The 19,668-nt window shown below is 40.7% G+C and overlaps 2 protein-coding genes across 25 annotated transcripts in view; one reads left to right on the top strand and one right to left on the bottom strand.

Moving 5' to 3' along the window:
- LOC121718788 (NACHT, LRR and PYD domains-containing protein 3-like) overlaps nucleotides 1-19,668 on the bottom strand; it is a 1,510,793-nt gene that overhangs the window by 929,911 nt on the left and 561,214 nt on the right. The window lies entirely within an intron of this gene.
- LOC121718884 (zinc finger protein 25-like) overlaps nucleotides 1-19,668 on the top strand; it is a 43,541-nt gene that overhangs the window by 4,807 nt on the left and 19,066 nt on the right. For 3 of the 15 annotated variants that reach the window (XM_042104271.1, XM_042104275.1, XM_042104276.1), the window contains exons 4-7: nucleotides 952-1,019; nucleotides 1,194-1,245; nucleotides 2,107-2,356; nucleotides 4,278-4,370. The exons of 2 other annotated variants lie outside the window; for them this stretch is intronic. In XM_042104271.1, the coding sequence (XP_041960205.1) occupies nucleotides 952-1,019; nucleotides 1,194-1,245; nucleotides 2,107-2,356; nucleotides 4,278-4,370 (463 nt within the window). Of the gene's footprint in view, nucleotides 1-951; nucleotides 1,020-1,193; nucleotides 1,246-2,106; nucleotides 2,357-4,277; nucleotides 4,371-7,431; nucleotides 7,500-7,584; nucleotides 7,739-9,784; nucleotides 10,663-14,729; nucleotides 15,043-17,814; nucleotides 17,908-19,668 lie in introns of those variants that run through there. 10 more of the 15 variants (XM_042104287.1, XM_042104278.1, XM_042104277.1 and 7 more) reach the window with 10 other exon arrangements.

Raw genomic sequence — 19,668 nt, forward strand, 5'->3', positions numbered from 1 at the left:
CCCAAGCTATTTATCCTGGCCACAAGTCTCTCCTGCGCTAACTACTTCTCAGTCTCATTCTCTTCTCGTTTTCTGACAGCTGTCAACATTGAGCAACGAAAATAAGGGAGATTGTCTGGGTTACTCACCCAAAATACAGGGAAATTTCAACATTCGTCTTTCTGTTGCTTTCCCTCTGCTGAGAGCAAGAATTCGTAGGCCTACTACAAAACTGCTGCACTAACTAAACGAGGTGTGAAGCTAGGTCTTTGCTTGAAAGATTGGCGTCAAATCGTGCTCTCTCCCACACTGTTCTGATCACTCTAAGGTCGCCTTCAGGCAAGCAAAATGATGCTTTAAAAACATATTTTCGCTGGAAGGGCGGGGGGTACAGGACAACAGTACAGAGACGGCCAAGTCCGATGGGGCTAATGTTATGAAAGTAATAAAATATGGGATATTTTACGGGAAAATATTAAAACAGGAAGACGGCTGGAAAAAAGTTGACAGGTATGTTTCTGACACTGGGTGACTTTAGGGCTCTGTTGTTGTTAGAACGGCCTGTACTATTGCACAACATGGGCCTACCATCACGTTCAATTTTGTACAAATAAATAAACAGCCTACAGCGATCATACCGGCGCTATCGCGCTTGTCAATTGACAGCTGCATTAAATAGACCCACCTATGCATTTTCTATATCAACAAAATGGCCGCTGCGAACGTTATTATCTGATTATTACGTAGATCGAATATGCCTAATTGCTGTAGCTCTGGAACGCAAATGTTATTCTGTTGCTGTAGCTCTGGAACTCAAATGTTATTCTGTTGCTGTAAGTCAAGTGTCTGCCAAATTACTGTAATAAGATACAATATAATAGTTTTTTGTGTGTGTGATATATTTAGGTATATTTGTATAATTCATGTGTAGGTGTGATTAATGTAGTTAATTGTGTGTGTGTGTGTGTGTAGACTGTGGTTTTGCTGAAGACTGAGCTAAGGGACCTGTGTCAACAGCTGCAAGGTCAACAAAGAAATAGGTACTCAGCACACACACACACTCTCTCTCTCACTCACTCTTACTCACACACACTCACAGCAAACAGAGGGCATGGCTACATTGCACAAATCTAAATCTATTCAAGTATAAAAGGCATTCAACATTAATAGTCAACATCATTAACACCCCCCCCCCCCCCCCCCCCTCCTCCCAGCAGTGATCAGGATGTGAATGAGAAGCCACATGTTGGGGAAATCCAGATCAAGGTAAGATATATACACACACACACACACACACACACACACATACATACATACATACATACATACATACACATTTGGGAGAGCCTGATCAAGGTAAGATGAACACACAAACATACACACATTTGGCATTTGGGAGAGCCTGATCAGATAAGATGAACACGCGCACACACACACACTTGGGAGGGCATGATCAAGGTAAGATGAACATGCACACACACACATGCAACCATGCTGAGTAAACTATTGTACATAGAAACATTGTAATTATTCAGTAAGTGTTCATCTTAACTTGATCTGGCTCTTCCAAATGTGTGATGCTTGCATGAAAAATACTTCCAGAAACAACAGCAATTATATAGGTGCTTTTTAATTAAATTACTTTTGGATGTCTGAATGTAAGGATTCAGGAAACACAACTACCAGATTTTGTGTTTGGTAAACAGCAGAGCAGATGGGCGTAAATCACAGATCTAGAGATCTTTATTAAACAGGAAGTAGGCTACAACAGCTTTTGGCCCCGATATATTCAAATCTGACATTTGGCCTACAATATTCAATGCTAGACAGTGTGTTATCCAGTCCCTGCTGTGTTTTTATTGAAGTTGCAAAAATTATAGCCTTAACAAATTGGCCATTTTATATTCAAATCTGACTATAAAAATATAAATATAGCCTACAATACTCTTTCTTTTTCTGTCGGTCCGCGGTTATCATACGAGTGACGGAAGCTCCGGGCATAATTTGACTAGATGTGAAAGACGTATATTCTTACGTCTGTTGTGTTTTTTTGTAACAAATCAGGATTCAAACATACACACACACCCTACTCATTTTCACACTAACATCTGTTATTGTGTTTTGCAGCAAATCAAGAGTCCCAGCTCTCCTCTCCAATCAGACCAGCTGACGACAGCTGATGAGCCGCCGGACTGGTCAGAACAGATGACGTCGCCTGCCGGTCAGATTCCGCTGATGTCGCCTGCCGGTCAGATTCCGCTGGTCTCGCCTGGTGGTCAAAATCTGATGGTCTCGTCTCAAAGTCATCTGGACGCTCCAGTGTCTAGGATTAAAGAAGAAAATGCTGTTCATGGATATGAGGAGTGCAGACAGTATGGTAAGGAGTTGTGGGGAGGAACACACACACACACACAGACACACACATGGATATGAGGAGTGCAGCCAGTACGGTAAGGAGTTGTGGGGAGGAACACACACACACACACACACACATGGATATGAGGAGTGCAGTCAGTACGGTAAGGAGCTGTGGGGAGGAACACACACACACACACAGAGACAAACACATGGATATGAGGAGTGCAGTCAGTACGGTAAGGAGTTGTGGGGAGGAACACACATACACACACAGAGACACAATTACTCACTCTCTCTCTCTCTCTCTCTCTCAGGGCTGCACAATTAATCGAATTTTAATCACGATCACAATTTTGGCTTCCCACGATCAAATTTGCGTGATCGAGCGATATTTCAAATGCGTGCTCTACCAATGACCGCTGTTCCCTGCACTGTTCAGCCTGATGCACTGTGGACTAGTGACATTATGTTAACTATTAGTAGGCTAGTTAGACTATACAATAAACGACGATCAAAAATCAAATGTGTGGCACAGCAGAAGGCCAACAGCTTGTCCCTCGAAGCGGATCATCCATTGTTCGAAAATATTTCTGATTTCAGGCAAGTTAAGTTAACCAAAAATATAAGCAAAGCAGGGCTCTCAACTCATACCGTGAAACACATCACATGACGTAAACCACACATGCCTTTTTTTATCACGTTAACTTTTAGTCCTTGTTTGCTTCCTCCGATAGCCTACTGTAATAAGAGTTGAGCTAACGACGGGATCCGTGAATTTTATTCATGTATTTTATAAGCTTCATGTGCAACCTACAATGCATATGCGTTTCAAGACACAGCCTACTCAAAACGAGTGAACAATAATGAAAATGTAGCCTACACATCAGTGTTTTACATATCAACGAATGACTAAACCAGGGGTGTCCAAACTGCGGCCAGCCATGCACTTTAATCCGGCCCGCCGAGCATTTATTAGTTTATCATAGGCCGCTCGCTATTTTTTTCCAGCGATAGACGACGTTGTGGTTAACTTTAGGCTACTACAAACTGCTTTACACTCTTCTTAGAGAACGTTTACAATGTCAATGTCAAAACAGCTTGTCACATAGATACATAGTATCTCCATTGCAGCAGATCTAACTACGTTATGCTAGTCCATTTAATTGGGGACGCATTTGAGCGTGGGAGAGCGGGCGATGGCAACAGTAGTTCCCACTACTGACCAATTTTAAACTGTGAGAGGGCACAGCCATAGGCACAGCACTAGTCATAGGCTATTTGAGTGGAGCTGGCAAAGAGTCTTAAAGTGACAGTGCACCATTTATAAATGAATTAAACAGCATCAAATTAACAGTATTTCTTAAGAAATTATTTTTCTACAACAAAATTATTTTGTCATTTAAATAATACAAAACGTTATTATTATTATTATTATTATTATTATTATTATTATTATTATTATTTGTGTGTGGCCCGCTGGCCAATTTTCAAAACCCAATGTGGCCCTTCAGTCAAAAAGTTTGGACACCCCTGGACTAACGATTACAGTAAACTCATGAACAAGAAGCAGAGCTTAAGTGGCTAATGGGGAGCGTTGGGAGGATTCCCGGTGGGCTGTTAACGTTTTCCCAAATATTAACAAAGTAACACACCCAAAACATTTGTTTGGAAGTTGTTTGGAAGTTTGGAAGTCGCAGTCAAATCTATATTTGCAGTAATTTAGGGGAGTAAATGCGAGGGGAAGAATTTGGGTGAGCCAGATAGCAAGTCCAATATGTTTAGGGAAAAAATATTTTTCTCACTAAAATTAATTAATAATCGTGATAAATAATCGTGATCTCAATATTGATCAAAATAATTGTGATTATCATTTTGGCCATAATCGTGCTCTCTCTCTCTCCCTCTCCCTCTCCCTCCCTCTCTCTCCCTCTCTTTCTCAGTCTCGTCTGACGGTCAGACCCTTCTGGACGCTCCAGTGTCCGGGATTAAAGAAGAAAATGCTGTTCATGGATATGAGGAGTGCAGTCAGTATGGTAAGGAGTTGTGGGGAGGAACACACACACACACACACACACACACACACACACACACACACACAGTAGGGTCAGGTCCAGGCTTGGAATTTCACCATTCTGGGGGCAAGGCCACTTGGCCTTCAGTTGGGCATATTTGGTGGGGGGCACAAAGGCCACATGTCAGGGCACCAAGGCCAAAGTTAACTATATAGTAGTAGGCTATAAAAATGATCAAAGTTTAGCCTATTCACTGCAGTAGACCTGCATCACTGTATGAAACATTACAAAAACATTAAATGAAAACATGACATATTACATAGAACTGTAAATCATCTGACTATCTAGGCTATATATAACATTTATTTTATATTTGGCCTGTTATGAAATCATGTATTGAACAATTTAATATCAGCTTTAAGAAACTCAAATAGCCTAGATGCATGCTTAGCATTTTGTGATCATTAAGGCTACTTTCACAAATTCTTAGTCAGCTGTACTCTGATTTACCAATATCTAGGCGATATTTGTAACATTTATTTTGTATTTGGCCCGTTATGAAATCATGTGGAACAATTTAAACACATTGTAAAACTTAAAGCCCAAATTTGGAGACATCCATGTATGTCGAACTTTACTGCAAATTCAAAACTGGATTACTCTGGAACGGCTAACTGTACAGGGGACTGCTTTACACCTTTGTGTTCGGTAAGGTCTCCTGTTTATTCTGATATATGGTTTGTCATGTGTTAAAAGAAGGGTTCGTAAAGTATTCCACCGAGATGAATGGGTAGGGAGATCATGGGACGCAAAACCTTCAGTAGAATGTATGATTAAATTTAATTATATTATTTACTTTTCTCGCGAACCGTTCAACACAGCAATTATCGGCTAACATCGTTTAAAAGCTGAGAAAAAGCTCTTTCATGTGATACTTGTGATGTCTGTGTGATGAATAGGCTACTTCGCGAGTAGTTCAACTGAGAATGGGTGAATTTGGACGCAATTTCTTTCTTGCGCTGTCACTTTCTCCACTGCGTAAAAGACTAAATAAATTTGCGCTGTGAATGCTGAGATTATTTTTGACAGGCCACAGGCTAAATAAAATTGCTATTAGTAGGACGCAAAGCAGAATATTGAAAGAAGGGGGCACCAAGGCCACCGTGGCCTGTAAACCTCTGATTTTCAAAGGGGCCTCACGGCCAACGCAAGGGGCTACGACGGCCATGGCCGTCGTGGCCGCCGTGAAATTCCTACCCTGGTCAGGTCTCTGGATCATAGCCAATCAGACATAAAATAGGGTTGGGTCTCTGGGTCAGAGCCAATCAGAGGTAGAGTCATGGAGGTATGGCTTATTCGATTTGATGCAGATCGCAGATCTGACTTGATGTGATGCATACTGGGTTGAACGCAATGCACACTGGTTTAAACGCAATGCATACTGGGACCATGTCATATCACCTTAAAATATATAAACCAGAAGACAACAATTTTATCACCAAAAGTCTACTGTATAGCTGATGTTTTTAGTAAGGTCCCACCTTTTGAAGGTTTTAGAATATCTTACTAGCATAGATTGTAAAAAACATATTTAAGTTTCTCTAACACACAAATGCTCTGGTCATTAAATAGCCTTAGTTTCCGAAAATGGCCTTAAATTAAACAAACAAACCCTAAAAAATATAATATTATTATTAATAATAATAATAATAATAATATATTTCAATTAAGTATAAGTATATATACTCTTTTGATCCTGTGTGGGAAATTTGGTCTTTGCATTTATCCCAATCGTGAATTAGTGAAACACACACAGCACACAGTGTACACACCTTGATTGGCTGATGATTGTAACGCGGGAATGATTCCAAACACCTCCCTTACGATGATGAGTGACAGGTCTGAGAATGCGTGCACTACACAAGTAGTGCGAAGGACGGAAGATGATGAATAACTGAATAAAAAGGCCTAGCCTAAATGAATAAAGAGTAAGGCAAAACAAATAGCCTAGTAGCCTAATGAAACATAGGCCTACGGATTGATGCAGTATCATTGCAACATTATTAAATGAATCTGTCACCATATGCCTACGTTTGCAAAGAGGAGAACAGTTTAATTTGATTCACAGTGAAACGTTACATTTAATTTACATGTTAACAATGAGTAGTTTTGGTTGTTGTTGGTGGCGTTATTGCGTCCCTTTTATGAATGCAAAATTGTTCCCTCGCGATTGGAAGCTCCTGTTGCCGCATAGGCTACGTATTTCAAAACATCGCAACGTGCCACAAAAAGCTGTTTGTGAATAGGTCTTAGTGAGTTAGGAGTCCTCTCGACTTCTTTTAAGCTGTCCCAGACAGGTGCTACTTTTAGGTCTAAAATGCTTCGTGAATTACTTTTAGTGAGAAAAATTAGGAGTCCTAAAGTTAGGAGTGACACGCCCATTGTTTTTAGGAGTTGCTTCAAAATTCGCCACTTAGAGCTACTTTTAGCCTTAAAATTTGTGAATACGGCCCCTGGGCTACTATCACAAGGTGGCCCCCAAATTACCCGAGCCTGGCTCGGCGGTCTGAAGGGGACTATCGACAGCCTGATTTCAGGGCGGAGTCCATACACCTGCACTTGAGTGTTTCTGATTGATGCAGCCTATTTTTTAGTACCTGTGAACGTATCACTTACCTGTATATGCTCTGAAGAGGACATTTTGTTAAAGTACCTGTGAACATGCAACCTATATGCTCTGATGAAGACATTTTGTTGCAACACATAAGCCTGTTTAAATTAAAGGCTTTTTAACTATATAAACCAGTGTGCCTTTGAAGTTTTTTGGTTAGACTTAGATTGTTATGGCTCTGAAGTTTAACAAGTTAAACCAACCTAAGAGGTGAAGAGCCCCACAACCATGTTGGTGGTATTTGTTTACAAAAAGTAGCTCAAGCCAAAAAGGGAGAAAAGAAAGAACAACTAAGCAGAATACAATAGCTTAACGTTAAATAAACACAGACACACACCTGCTCAACTAAACTTGCGCTCACCTGGAATGAATTGATGTGAATGTTAAAGTCTGTTCTGTTTTCTCCTGTAGAGAGAGCTGACCGCAGAACAGAACAGACCATCTCTTCAGCTGCAGACGTTAAAACCGAACAGACCCAGGTACTGTGTTGGATATTTGATGGAGGGTTTGTGAGTGTGTTTTGCGTAGAGTTGTTGCATTTCTCACTTCCCTCATATGTTTTAGGTACAGGAGGAACAATCGAACACGGCTCCAGTCCTCAGGGTTAAACCAGACCCGTCCCCTACAGTCTGCGTGGTGCTGGTGGACTATCACCAATCACAGGACGGACAAGAGAAGAAAGAAGAGAACAGCAGAGATGCCGACCAATCTGAGAACGGTAAGAGACATCAGAGAAGTCGGACTCCCAGCAGTTTATTACACCAATAAATACACCACTCCTGTCTAGGGGTCATAGTACCTCAGGACCATAGGAACTAGGGATCATAGTACCCCAGGCCGATAGGAACTAGGGGTCATAGTACCCCAGGACCATAGGAACCAGGGGGCATAGTACCATAGGAACTAGGGATCATAGTACCCCAGGGCCATAGGAACTAGGGACCATAGTACCCCAGGACCATAGGAACTAGGGGTGTAACAGTACACAAAACTCACAGTTCTGTGGGTACCTCGTTTTTTAAGTCCCAGTACGGTTCATTTTTGGTACAGTAAGTCATAGGACACCCGGGAACATACAACCCTAAATCAGAAAAAGTTGGGACGTTGCGTAAAATGTGAATTAAAACAGAATGTAATAATCTGCAAATGTCGTAAACTCTTATGTTGGCCGTGTCCTTTTTACAACTAAATATCAGATGTTGAACATGATAAATTTGACTATGCCATGGAAAATTGAGATGGGGTAACACAATACTGGAAAAGTTGTGTTATTATAAAGAAAACAAAATGAGGTAACTGGCAATATGATTGGGTATGAAAAGGAGCATCCCAGAAAGGCAGGGTCTCTTAGGAGTAAAGATGTAGGGTTATTAATCACTCTGTGTAAACCTGTGTGGACAAATGATGACCCAATGTAATTTTAATGCTTCTTAACATGAAATTGTGATAGTATTTGGGGAGTTGATCATCTACACTGCATAATGTAGTTAAGACACGAGTCCACACGCACAGGACAAAGGTAAAGAGGGTGCTTGTAGACGCAAGCCAGCAATATTTCTGATTTATTGGCGTGAAGTTTCGTGACCAAACAGGAGTGCAACATTCTCGAAAAACAATAAGCCGAGTATACTGCCATTACATCAGACATTACTGCAGGCTTCAACGTAGCTGTGTTTACGATTAGAAATGTCAAACAAATTTCGCCTAAGTAGAACTCGATTGCACAGTTTGCATAGCCTACCGCTTTGTTCTTCTCCATAGTTTGATATACCAAAAATCCGAAGTACTTCCACATCGAATTCCTCAAGTTATTAGGGCCTATCACTAGTCTCTCTCATGTCACACAGGTTGATCGCGTTGTCCTCCATTTTTGGCATAACACGAGCAGCACAGCAGCTGATTGAAACAGCTGTTTCCGGTGCGTAAAATTGGTGGGAATGTTCTTTTTAGCTTTCACAATGCTTACTGCACTTCGGAATTCTTTTATATTCTTATATTCTTGTTTCTGAATTTTGTTACATCGATTTTTTTTATTTTTTTTTATTTGTTTAATTCGTTTAAAATTAATAGTGTAACTTACATATTTGGTTAAAATCGATTCCCTATTTTAGTTTTCGAAACTTGTGTTGTTTGGTCCAATCGATTGTGCAGTCGATTTTCTTTTGAAATTACCTCAGCGCATTCACACAGGAGAGGCGCCATACACGTGCACTCATTGTGGAAAGAGCTTTAACCGAAAGACTAGTCCCAAACTAACACATTCACTCAGAAGAGAAGCTGCTCCGCTGCAGTCAATGTGGAATGGGTTTCACTCGAAAAGAAACGCTCAAACGACACCAGCACATTCACTCAGGAGAGAACAGAACAGAATTGTGTATCTCTTCAGCTGCAGTACTGCAACAGCTGCAACTTAAAACTGACCTGGTCTAGTATTTGTTTGATTAGGTGACTGTGTCTTCCTTTTTTTGTGTTTCACAAGTGGCGTGTATGTTTACGTGGCGTTGACATGCACGCTGATAGCGAGTTGGCTATTTTTGAAGTGGCGTGTATAGACCCTTTCAAGAGTTCCATTATCAGCATCATAGTTGGCTCCACAAGGCTTCCATTTTAACATTCCATATGTTATCTTAATGCAGAGGAAGTAGACAGTAGAACATGCAAGCATTGTTTTTATTTTTATTGTTGAAAGGGTCTATATTTACAGAAAAACATAATGGCAGGTTGGATTAGGTGACTGTGTCTTCCTTTTTTGTGTGTTTAACAGGAAAAGGATCATCTCCCTCCCCATCCACCTTACGCACAGAGGCGAAGATCACAACACACCAGAACACACACACAAGGGAGAAACCATACTTCTGCAATCAGTGTGGCAAGAGTTTCGCTTTCATACAATATCTCAAAGCTCACCTCCGTATTCACACAGGAGTGAAACCACACCAATGCACTCAGTGTGGCAAGAGTTTCATTCGACGTAGGCATCTCGAGGATCACAAGCGCGTTCACACAGGAGAGAGACCATACCACTGTACTCAGTGTGGGAAGACTTTCCCACAAAAGACAAATCTCAGAATACATCAGCGTATTCACACAGGAGTGATGCCGTATCAGTGTACTCTATGTGGGAAGGGTTTCTATCAAAACAGTAACCTCAAAGCACATCAGCGCACTCACACAGGAGAGAAGCCATATAAGTGCACTCAGTGTAGCAAGAGTTTCACTTTCAATCATAATCTCAAAACTCACCTCCATACGCACACCGGAGAGAGATCATACCAGTGCACTCAGTGTGGGAAGAGTTTCCCTCAAGAGACAAGTCTCAAAGTACATCAACGCATTCATACAGGAGAAATGCCGTATCAATGTACTCAATGTGGGAAGGGTTTCTATAAAAGCAGTAATCTCAAAGCACATCAGCACATTCACACAGGAGAGAAGCCATATAAGTGCACTCAGTGTAGCAAGAGTTTCACTTACCTGGGTAGACTCAAACGACACCAGCTCAGTCACATAGGAGAAGTGCCGGCACTCTGAACTCTGTGAGGGAACAGTTTCAAACTCAAACAACACCAGGGCAGCTCCCCCCCTTTCTAGTCGGTCTGTGTGTGATGCGTTCATTTGTTTTTTCCATTAAACCAACCAATCGATTCTGTATGACCTTTGACCCCGAGCCGTTCTAGTTAGTAACCATTACTGTAAAATGAAGGAGAGAGAAGAAAATGTGCAGCCTAGATCATTGATTGGAACATTTACTTTTAAAAAAAGGCCTGATGGTGTTGACAAAAATAAAGTGTTGATTAAAATAAAGTCCTCTGCAATGTCTGCAGCAAGGAATTTGCATATCACCGGAGTTTGTCAACTCTAAAGTTGCACATCAATGGAAAGAAATAGTGTTGACATTGAGGGGAGTGTTAATTTATTTTCATTGTGTCCCCTAGGTTATATCTGTGGCCTGAAATGCCTTGTATGTGAAAAAAAACTTCTTCCCGAAGCACTTTTGAATTTATTTCCTCAGCATGTTAGGTCATATCATAGATTATTATGGCCATTATTTGAACAGTGAAAATAATAATAAAAGAGTTTTTGAACTTTAATGTCACTAATACTGATTCAATGATTCATTTGAATTTAAATATTTAAAATACTTTCTCAGCAAAAATTATATATGCGATTAATTTAGATTAATTAATCACAGAGTATGTAATTAATTAGATTTGTTTTTTTTTTTTAATCGATTGACAGCCCTAATTAATATATTAACTGCCCCAGTGTATTAACCTCATAGCTGAAGAAATTTTGCAAAATCATTGTATAAGCCGCGGCCAATAGTTGGGAAATTATGGAATCTGTTTCTAAAATCGAAATGAAAAACACCGAGAACAAGTCATTTTGTTTACTTGCTAGAACACAATAGGCTGGAAAATTCAGACCCTGGTAATCTAGAAAGATTAAGGGTTGCAGCGCTGTCTTCATCAGTTTAGCTGGTTCCCCGGGATGCAAGGGGTAAAAGTAACGTGCATCATTGCTCATTGCCAGAGTGTCTCGCAGAGACAATTCCATTGTGCTCTCGAGAGAACTCTGGGTTTCCAGGGTAAGAACACAATTAGCTTGACCCAGAAGTCACTGTTGTCTTAAGCATAGCTTACAACGTTAATTTACCTAAAAACTATGTCCACACATACTAGAGTTTAAAATTGTACATATTGCAAAATAATTCCATCCACATATGCAAAAATAGCTGTTGAAGGCTGAGCATGTCAATCAAAGATATGGCAAATATTATCCACTAGGTGGCAGTATGATATCAGGAATGAACTGCAGTTTGGCAATTCACTTGAAACGTGAAATCCTTCAGTTTACATAATCAACGTTCATGTTAGCCTACAGTCTATGGCCAGACAAGTCTCTGACATAATAACCTGCGCCATGTGTACACATAATTGGGGTTTTTAAATGCTCAAATGCATTTGGGTCTTTCACCACATGAAAACTCAGCTATTACTTAAAAAATAAAAACTGGCCAAAAGTTTTTGGATTGTGACGTTTTTTTCCTTTTCTTTAATATGTCAGATCTGAGATCGGCCAACATCGCCATATCTTTGATGTGTCAACAGCTGTTTTTGCTTATCGGTATGGATGGAATTATTTTGCAATGACCTATAGGAACAATCTGTGTTTTTAATCCCCCGTAATCTATGTGTGGACATACTCATTAAACAACATTAGATCAGTAAACTAACTGACTCCCGAAAATAAATAGAGTTGCAGTGTTTCCCACAGAAATGAATTCTATTTATGGTGGTAGGTTTGCAGAATTAACTTGAATGCAACCGTTTTTAACAAATTAGTGCAGTTATGATCGTGGTTATGATGCAGATATAAGCACAATTTAGCAAGTCGACTTTTATGCCAACAATTGCAGGATTGTTAATGGGTAAATTCACATACCATAGGCACCTCTCCATTTGAGGACAACAGTGACTTCCAGGTCACATCAATTGTGTTCTGGCAAGTAAAGAAAACGAATAAAGAAGAACTGGGGGTGTTACTTGTCTTGTTATCTGATTTGTCTGTTTTCTTTTTGAGTACAAAATTGGAAAAATGAAAAAACGACTCTTTATCTGTTTTCTTTTTGAGTACAAAATTGGAAAAATGACAAAACGACTCTTTATGGTTTTGTGGTTTTAGAAACTGATATAGAAAAAAAAAAGTGCATTTTAGTGTTTTGATTGTTGGTTTTAAATGGATATACTCTATACACGGGTTTCCCGTTTACCAACAAAATTAGATGCGCGCGCAGCCGTGAGGCAGAAGACGCTTGGTGGCCGTCCACAACGTTATAAACTTAACCTAAATAGTCGGCTGCTGTAAGCTACAATCAGATTTTTTTGTATACCCCTGTTGTCTCAATGATAATATTATCTAATTTCAGACTTAATTTCAAAGTTTGACGTTCATTTGCATTATTAATATAACATCGTATTTTGTCATTTTTGGCGATTAGGGATATTGAACATATTTAACAGTTTTCAGCACAAAAACTCATTTTATTCTTTTGCTCTTTTGCATTGCTCTATGCTGTTCTATGGTGCTTTCTGCCTCTTGGTTGCGCACGCATGTTTTCGTGACGTTGCATAGAAATCCATGTATACTTACAACCGGACCCGCGTCACACAGAGCAGGTTGTTTGCGCCATGCCCCTTTTGAGGGGAAAACATTCCCTCAGAACAAGCCAGAGTGAACCGGTAGACATGTACCAACCACACAGCTAAGAACCCCTCCCTGAGTTTCTTTTGCCTACCATGTCCTCAAAAAAAATCCTGACAGAAGAAAATTATGGCTACAAGCCATAAGAAGAGAAGACCGTATGACACTTCTGGTCACTGAGAGGGGTTGTTGCACCACTTCGTACTCGGGAGACTGAAGGGACATGTTTTTATATTAATTGAATTAAGCTTTTGTAGGTATCTTTCACGGTCAACGACCGGCCAAGTGGTTATGTATTGAGTGGTCATATTGATTTGTGGTATTTTTTGTTATTATTTACTCCTGCGATTTCTGTACGAATTACGTTTATTGACCCTAATTTGCGTTGGAGTTAATGAGAGGGGTTGTTTGTTTTCCCCCCGAAAGGGGTGGGAACGTTTGTCACGAGTCAAGTTCCCGGATGTGCCGGTCTAAGGTATAGAAGAACATGATGTGCTGGTTGTCACTGGTTGTTTGATAGTCGGCTATGTGACTCAAAGGATAGATAGGATCGCAGAATTCTGTTTGCATGGAAACGGATCTGGGCATTTTTTCAAATACGAGAAAATTAACGTTTAGTTCCCAGACCACGTCTCATTGAGAAGTGGTGGCGCTAGCCAGGCTATTTATTGGGTGCCACGGATGTCTATCAAATGCGTTTGTGCATAGCTCATCATCGTCTTGCTTTCCCCCTTGTTCTGTGATCGGTCCCCTATCTCAGGCGAAAATTTGCTCCATGGTCTCCAGGCTGCCTTAGCAGCGTGAATCAGATCGCGCGCAAGGCAGCATGGGAACACCCAGGCTAATGTCCTTTAGGGGTCATTATTATTTTAATGTCATTAAAATTAACATGATTGATGAAATAAATTACTGTGATGTTGTTTTAATAAACCGTTGTTGACATTCAGCATTATAGCACATCAATTCAGTATTAAATGTTTTCTGCACATGTGTGTCATCAGTCTACCGCATAGATAGACTAACATAATCTTATAACGCTTTCACTACCACTGTTGTAGAAATCACGCACGAATCCCAATTGGTTTTTTTTTTACATTTTTACACATTCCAACATCAGGAATCATCCTGGGAAACTTGTAGAATAGTCAGAAACAGGTATCGTTTGTGGTGATGAATATGCACTATTATAGAATAGTGTGGTGATGAATATGCACTATTATAGAATAGTCAGAAACGGGTATCGTTTGTGGTGATGAATAGGCACTATTATAGAATAGTCAGAAACAGGTATTGTTTGTGGTGAGTACACAAGTCAGAAACAGGTATTGTTTCTGGTGATGTGATGAACATGCGATATTACAGAATAGGCTAGTCAGAAACAGGTTGGAGCAAAAATAGGAAGGACGAAATAGTATACTCAACACTGGTAAGAAGAGGTAATGGGTTATGTTCGATTATTATTTGTAATTATCATTATCATGTAGCCTATATATGTATTTGACCTTTCGGTTGAGTAGACAAAGGGTTGCTGCAACACTCTATACACTCCTGTACAGTAGGTGGCGGTATGCAACCTGTCAATAAGCTCAAGAAGAAGAAAAACAAAACAAAATCTGCCTGGTTGTTGTGAGTGGCTTATGCTAACACTTGTCTATTTTGTCACTGAGGTGCTGTAGTCTCTTTTTGTTCTAGTCACAAGTCACCTGTTAATCTTAGCTGGGAGACGACTTGCAGGAGGGTTCGACCTCGCGCCTGAAGCTTTTGTCGCTGCCAAATCACACCGATTCCGGGAGGTTACGAAGATTTGGCACGGATAAGGTAGGAGTCGCGCTCCGGCTTGGCTATATTGTTTGGAGTAAATTCTATCAAGGGTGCTCTGCCTAGTGACAATAATAAAACATCATCCGACATCACTGAACACTAGGCTACTGTATACAATGTGTATGAGGCCGCAGCAGACGCTGTCGTCCCCCAGTAGGCCTACCTAATATGTGTACAGCTACAGGTTTTCGCCGCCCGCACGGTTTTCTATCTTTTTTTTTTACCAAGCGTTGTGTCCCCTCTGGATTCTACACCACCGGTGTCACGCTAGACGAAAATATATTCTTTAGCCACCACCGTAGTCTTCGATTTTCGGGGCTTGTTAACTTCCAGTCTAGTTTTGTTAACACGAGACCGCTTGTCAAATCTAGATTGGTATCCGGGTTTCTTTCTCGTCCCCTCCGGATTCTGCACCGGTGTCGCGCTAGACCAGTGGTCCCCAAACGACGGCCCGCCACCTCATTTTGGGTGGCCTAGCAAAACATGTCCGTGGTATATAGCATCTGGCCCGCACGGGAGTACGACATCGTCAAACTATGACCTCCGTAATTTACTTGGTAATTTCCCCCATTCATTCTCTATGGCGAGTCTCAACAGTACACATGTAATACTCTTTTTGTCCACTGGTGATTGTTTTGGCGCTGTTTACCGTCGAAAACGGAATAGGCCTGCCTGCAAACTATGTAAGAGGCCTATGCTGACTGCATCAGTGCTCAAAGTATTCTAAAAGTTTATCAATTAATTGTTAATAACTAACTAACTAACTTCTATTTAAGTCATTTCTGGGATAATTATTTATATTTTTTATTCACTCGTTCAAATGTTAATAGAGTTCACAAAGTTCTCATCAGGTGATTTCAGATGTTTTTGCCAGCACTTCATGAAACTCTCATAGTTTGAGAACTTCAAATTATTTGTAGGATATTGCTTGTTCACAACTTGAACTGTGCAAAGACACAGAGTTCAGAGTTCACACATTTTTAATAAAATACTTTTGGGACTCCCTGCTAATACTTTTAGGAATGCTAAAGTCTTTTATTAGTATTATTTCATTTGAGCTACGTTTTACACTGATATGGCATGATGGCAACATAAACAAATCTAACAATGGTATTAAATTGCAGTAGCCTACAGTATGATTAAATGTATTTATTAATTAAATTTAATATTCAACTAGTTTTCCCTCGTCTCTTGAATTTCCCCTTGGGGATCAATAAAGTATCTCTCTCTCTCTCTCTCTCTCTCTCTCTCTCTCTCTCTCTCTCTCTCTCTCTCTCTCTCTCTCTCTCTATCTATCTATCTATCTATCTATCTATCTATCTATCTATCTATCTATCTATCTATCTATCTATCGATCTATCTATCTCTCTATCTCTCTCTAACTCAGGTAGAGGTAGAGTAACAGACTGCTGTTGTTCACAGCACTAAGCTATTTATGGTTACTGATATACTCAGAGTCTCTGGCCTTCTCTTAGGCCATCCTTAAAAATAGTTTCGTTTGCCGTAACCCGACCGACCCTGTCAATTTAGAACCGACCCAAATATTTATTTTTTTCCCCATTTAGTCCGACCGACTTGCCGGTTGTAAACTTGCGTTAAGACCGACCGATTTTTTTTTTTTTTTTACTCTAAACAACCAAGAACCAACTTTTACTCTAAACAACCAACAACCAACAACCAAGTATAGGCATAATAAAGTCAAAAGTCAAAGTCTGCTTTGTTGTCAATTTCTTCACATGTCAGGAAATTGACAATAAAGCAGACTTTGACTTTTGACTTTATTATGCCTTTATTGTTATACATGATAATAATGATTGTTATAATGATAATGACAATTTGATTGGGGGGGGGGGGGGGGGGTGTTGGGTACGTGTAGATGAGCCCTATGACCCCAAAGTCTGCCATGACTGGGCCTCAGGTCAAAGAAGTTTGAGAAAGGCTGGTCTACATAACCTGCATCAGATTGAGATTTGCAATGGTGCGCCTGAAGGCACGGGTTGAGGATCCAGTCAGTTACGTCACAATATGCACATTTGTTTAAATTCATACCTACGTAATCACCATGACCAAAAATCTTGAAAAAAAAAAATATTGACCTACCTACCGACCCATTTTTTTTTTTTTTTTTTTTGGCTGTTACTGCAAACAAGAATATTTTTAAGGATGGCCTTAGAGCCAGGCATAGTGAGCTGGCCCTCAGAAGAAAAAGTTTGGGCCACTGCACTAGACGAAAATATATTCTTTAGTCACCACCGTTAGTCTTCGATTTTCCGGGGCACATTAACTTCCGTCTAGTTCTGTTAACCCAGACCGGTTGTCAAATCTCAATTGTTAGCAGGTTCGTCTGGGTTCTCCCAGGCTACTTGCAGAAAACGGTGTCAGGGATCAGTTCTGCCTTCTGTCACGTTAGCCTACTGGCTGTGACTGCAGCTGTTCAAGCAGGTTTCCTGACGAGTAATTTGCTGTGAACACGGAAGACAGGAGATGCGCAACACCGGTTATGTCGGAATTTATTTATAGACCCTTTCAACAATAAAAACAAAAACAATGCTTATAGACCCTTTCAACAATGCAAAAACAAAAACATTCTATTTGGTTCCCAATCTACTTTCTCTGCATTAAGATAACATATGGAATGTTAAAACGGAAGCCTTGTGGGGCCAACTATGATGCTGATAATGGAACTCGCTTGAAAGGGTCTATAATAGTGTAGCTATGTTTTGGAGGTTTGCTTGTTTTATAATAATGTGTGTGTGTGTGTGTGTGTAGATGAATGAGGTTAGTCAGCATATGGACTTGAGTCACACGCAAGCCTGCATCGACCTTGAGAGGGCCACCCAAATCATCACACAAGCTTTACAGGTAAGAGACACACACACGAAAACGCAAGGAAGCATTACAGGTAGAATTTGTATTGTGAAATAATATTGGCACAAAGTTTGCAGTTTCTTTGTCTTCATCTTCATGGAATAACCTAGCGAAGCCTAGCTGCATTATTATGACCGCCGCTAGCGAAGCCTAGCTGCATTATTATGACCGCCGCTAGCGAAGCGGTCATATAGGGATCATGGAATAACCTAGCTGCATTATTATGACCGCCGCTAGCTGCATTATTATGACCGCCGCTAGCGAAGCGGTCATATAACCTAGCTGCATTATTATGACCGCCGCTAGCGAAGCGGTCATATAGGGATTGTCAAAGGTTTCCCCCCCCCTTGTCATTTACTTCCTGAATTTTTGGTCAACGATACCCGGGACACCGAACCACCGGGGCACATGAAATTTGGTGGGTATGTAGCCCCACTAGACTTTTACGGAAAAATTTAGTTTCGTCCCCGGGGGCCACTCCCTCCCCGTGCTGGGCCCCCCGAACCGCAAAAAAAGCAGTTTTTCCTAAATAACTACCTGAACCGTGGCACTGAGGATGAAGAATCTTTTATGGTATGTTGGTCTCAAGGGCCCACATCAACCTGGCCCATAATCACTCATTTGTGATTTGCACCCCCCCGGTAAAAAATGAAAATGCTATATTATTCTGCTTTAATCGCCCCTATCTTCAGTTAAGATGTTCAGAACTGCACCAAATTGTAGGTGTATGATTGACCTGGCATTCTCTGGGGGTATGCCAAGTTTCATAGAATTTCATCTATGGGGGGGTCCTAAAAAAATTAGGTTATGTGTACATTTAGTGACTGTACACTCATTGGCCTGTAGATGGCGGTGCACACATATACACATGCACACACACACAGGCACCCACATACTATCGGTATTAGAACGGCCGATACATAATTACAAATTCAGTAGGATTAAAAGAAAGCCAAAATAAATATTCATCATCATAGTCATGGCTGCATTTCCAGTATTGGTAGTCGTATAAGTATAGTATATATACTTTTTTGATCCCGTGAGGGAAATTTGGTCTCTGCATTTAACCCAATCGGTGAATTAGTGAAACACAAACAGCACACAGTGAACACACAGTGAGGTGAAGCACACACTAATCCCGGCGCAGTGAGCTGCCTGCTACAGTGGCGGCGCTCGGGGAGCAGTGAGGGGTTAGGTGCCTTGCTCAAGGGCACTTCAGCCGCGGCCCACTGGTCAGGGCTCGAACCGGCAACCCTCCGGTTACAAGTTCAGAGTGCTAACCAGTGGGCCACGGCTGCCCACCTGCAATAAGGACCTAGGTAATGTTACCGTTAGCGTTGGTTGAGTGATGGAGGCCAATTTGATTGATTGCATTTGTAGAAAACTATAAATGCGGTTATACCAAGCAAATTGATAGCAGTACTGTAATTGTATCTTTCGACTGTCATTTGTTGCACGTGCTACAAAAATCATTCTGTGCAATGGAAGATTTACCAACGTTACACCGGTCTGATACAGTTTTGCCTATACATGCGTGAGACGCCTGTTTATTTTGTTTTAAGTGCGTGCAGGGTGTGAGAGGGGAATCGATGTGCTTTGATTCCAGCTTGGTAGTTGTAGTCTGTGAAATTAAAAAGCACGTGTGTGTGAAGTATCCAAACAATGACACCTTCATTTCATTATGGCTGCTTTAGCAACACACCTTAAGCTACTGAGTAGTGGGTCCCATTTAGAAGTGGCTACTTCATTCGCGCT

Source organism: Alosa sapidissima, chromosome 9 (assembly GCF_018492685.1).
Source record: "Alosa sapidissima isolate fAloSap1 chromosome 9, fAloSap1.pri, whole genome shotgun sequence".
NCBI classification, from domain to species: Eukaryota; Metazoa; Chordata; class Actinopteri; order Clupeiformes; family Clupeidae; genus Alosa; species Alosa sapidissima.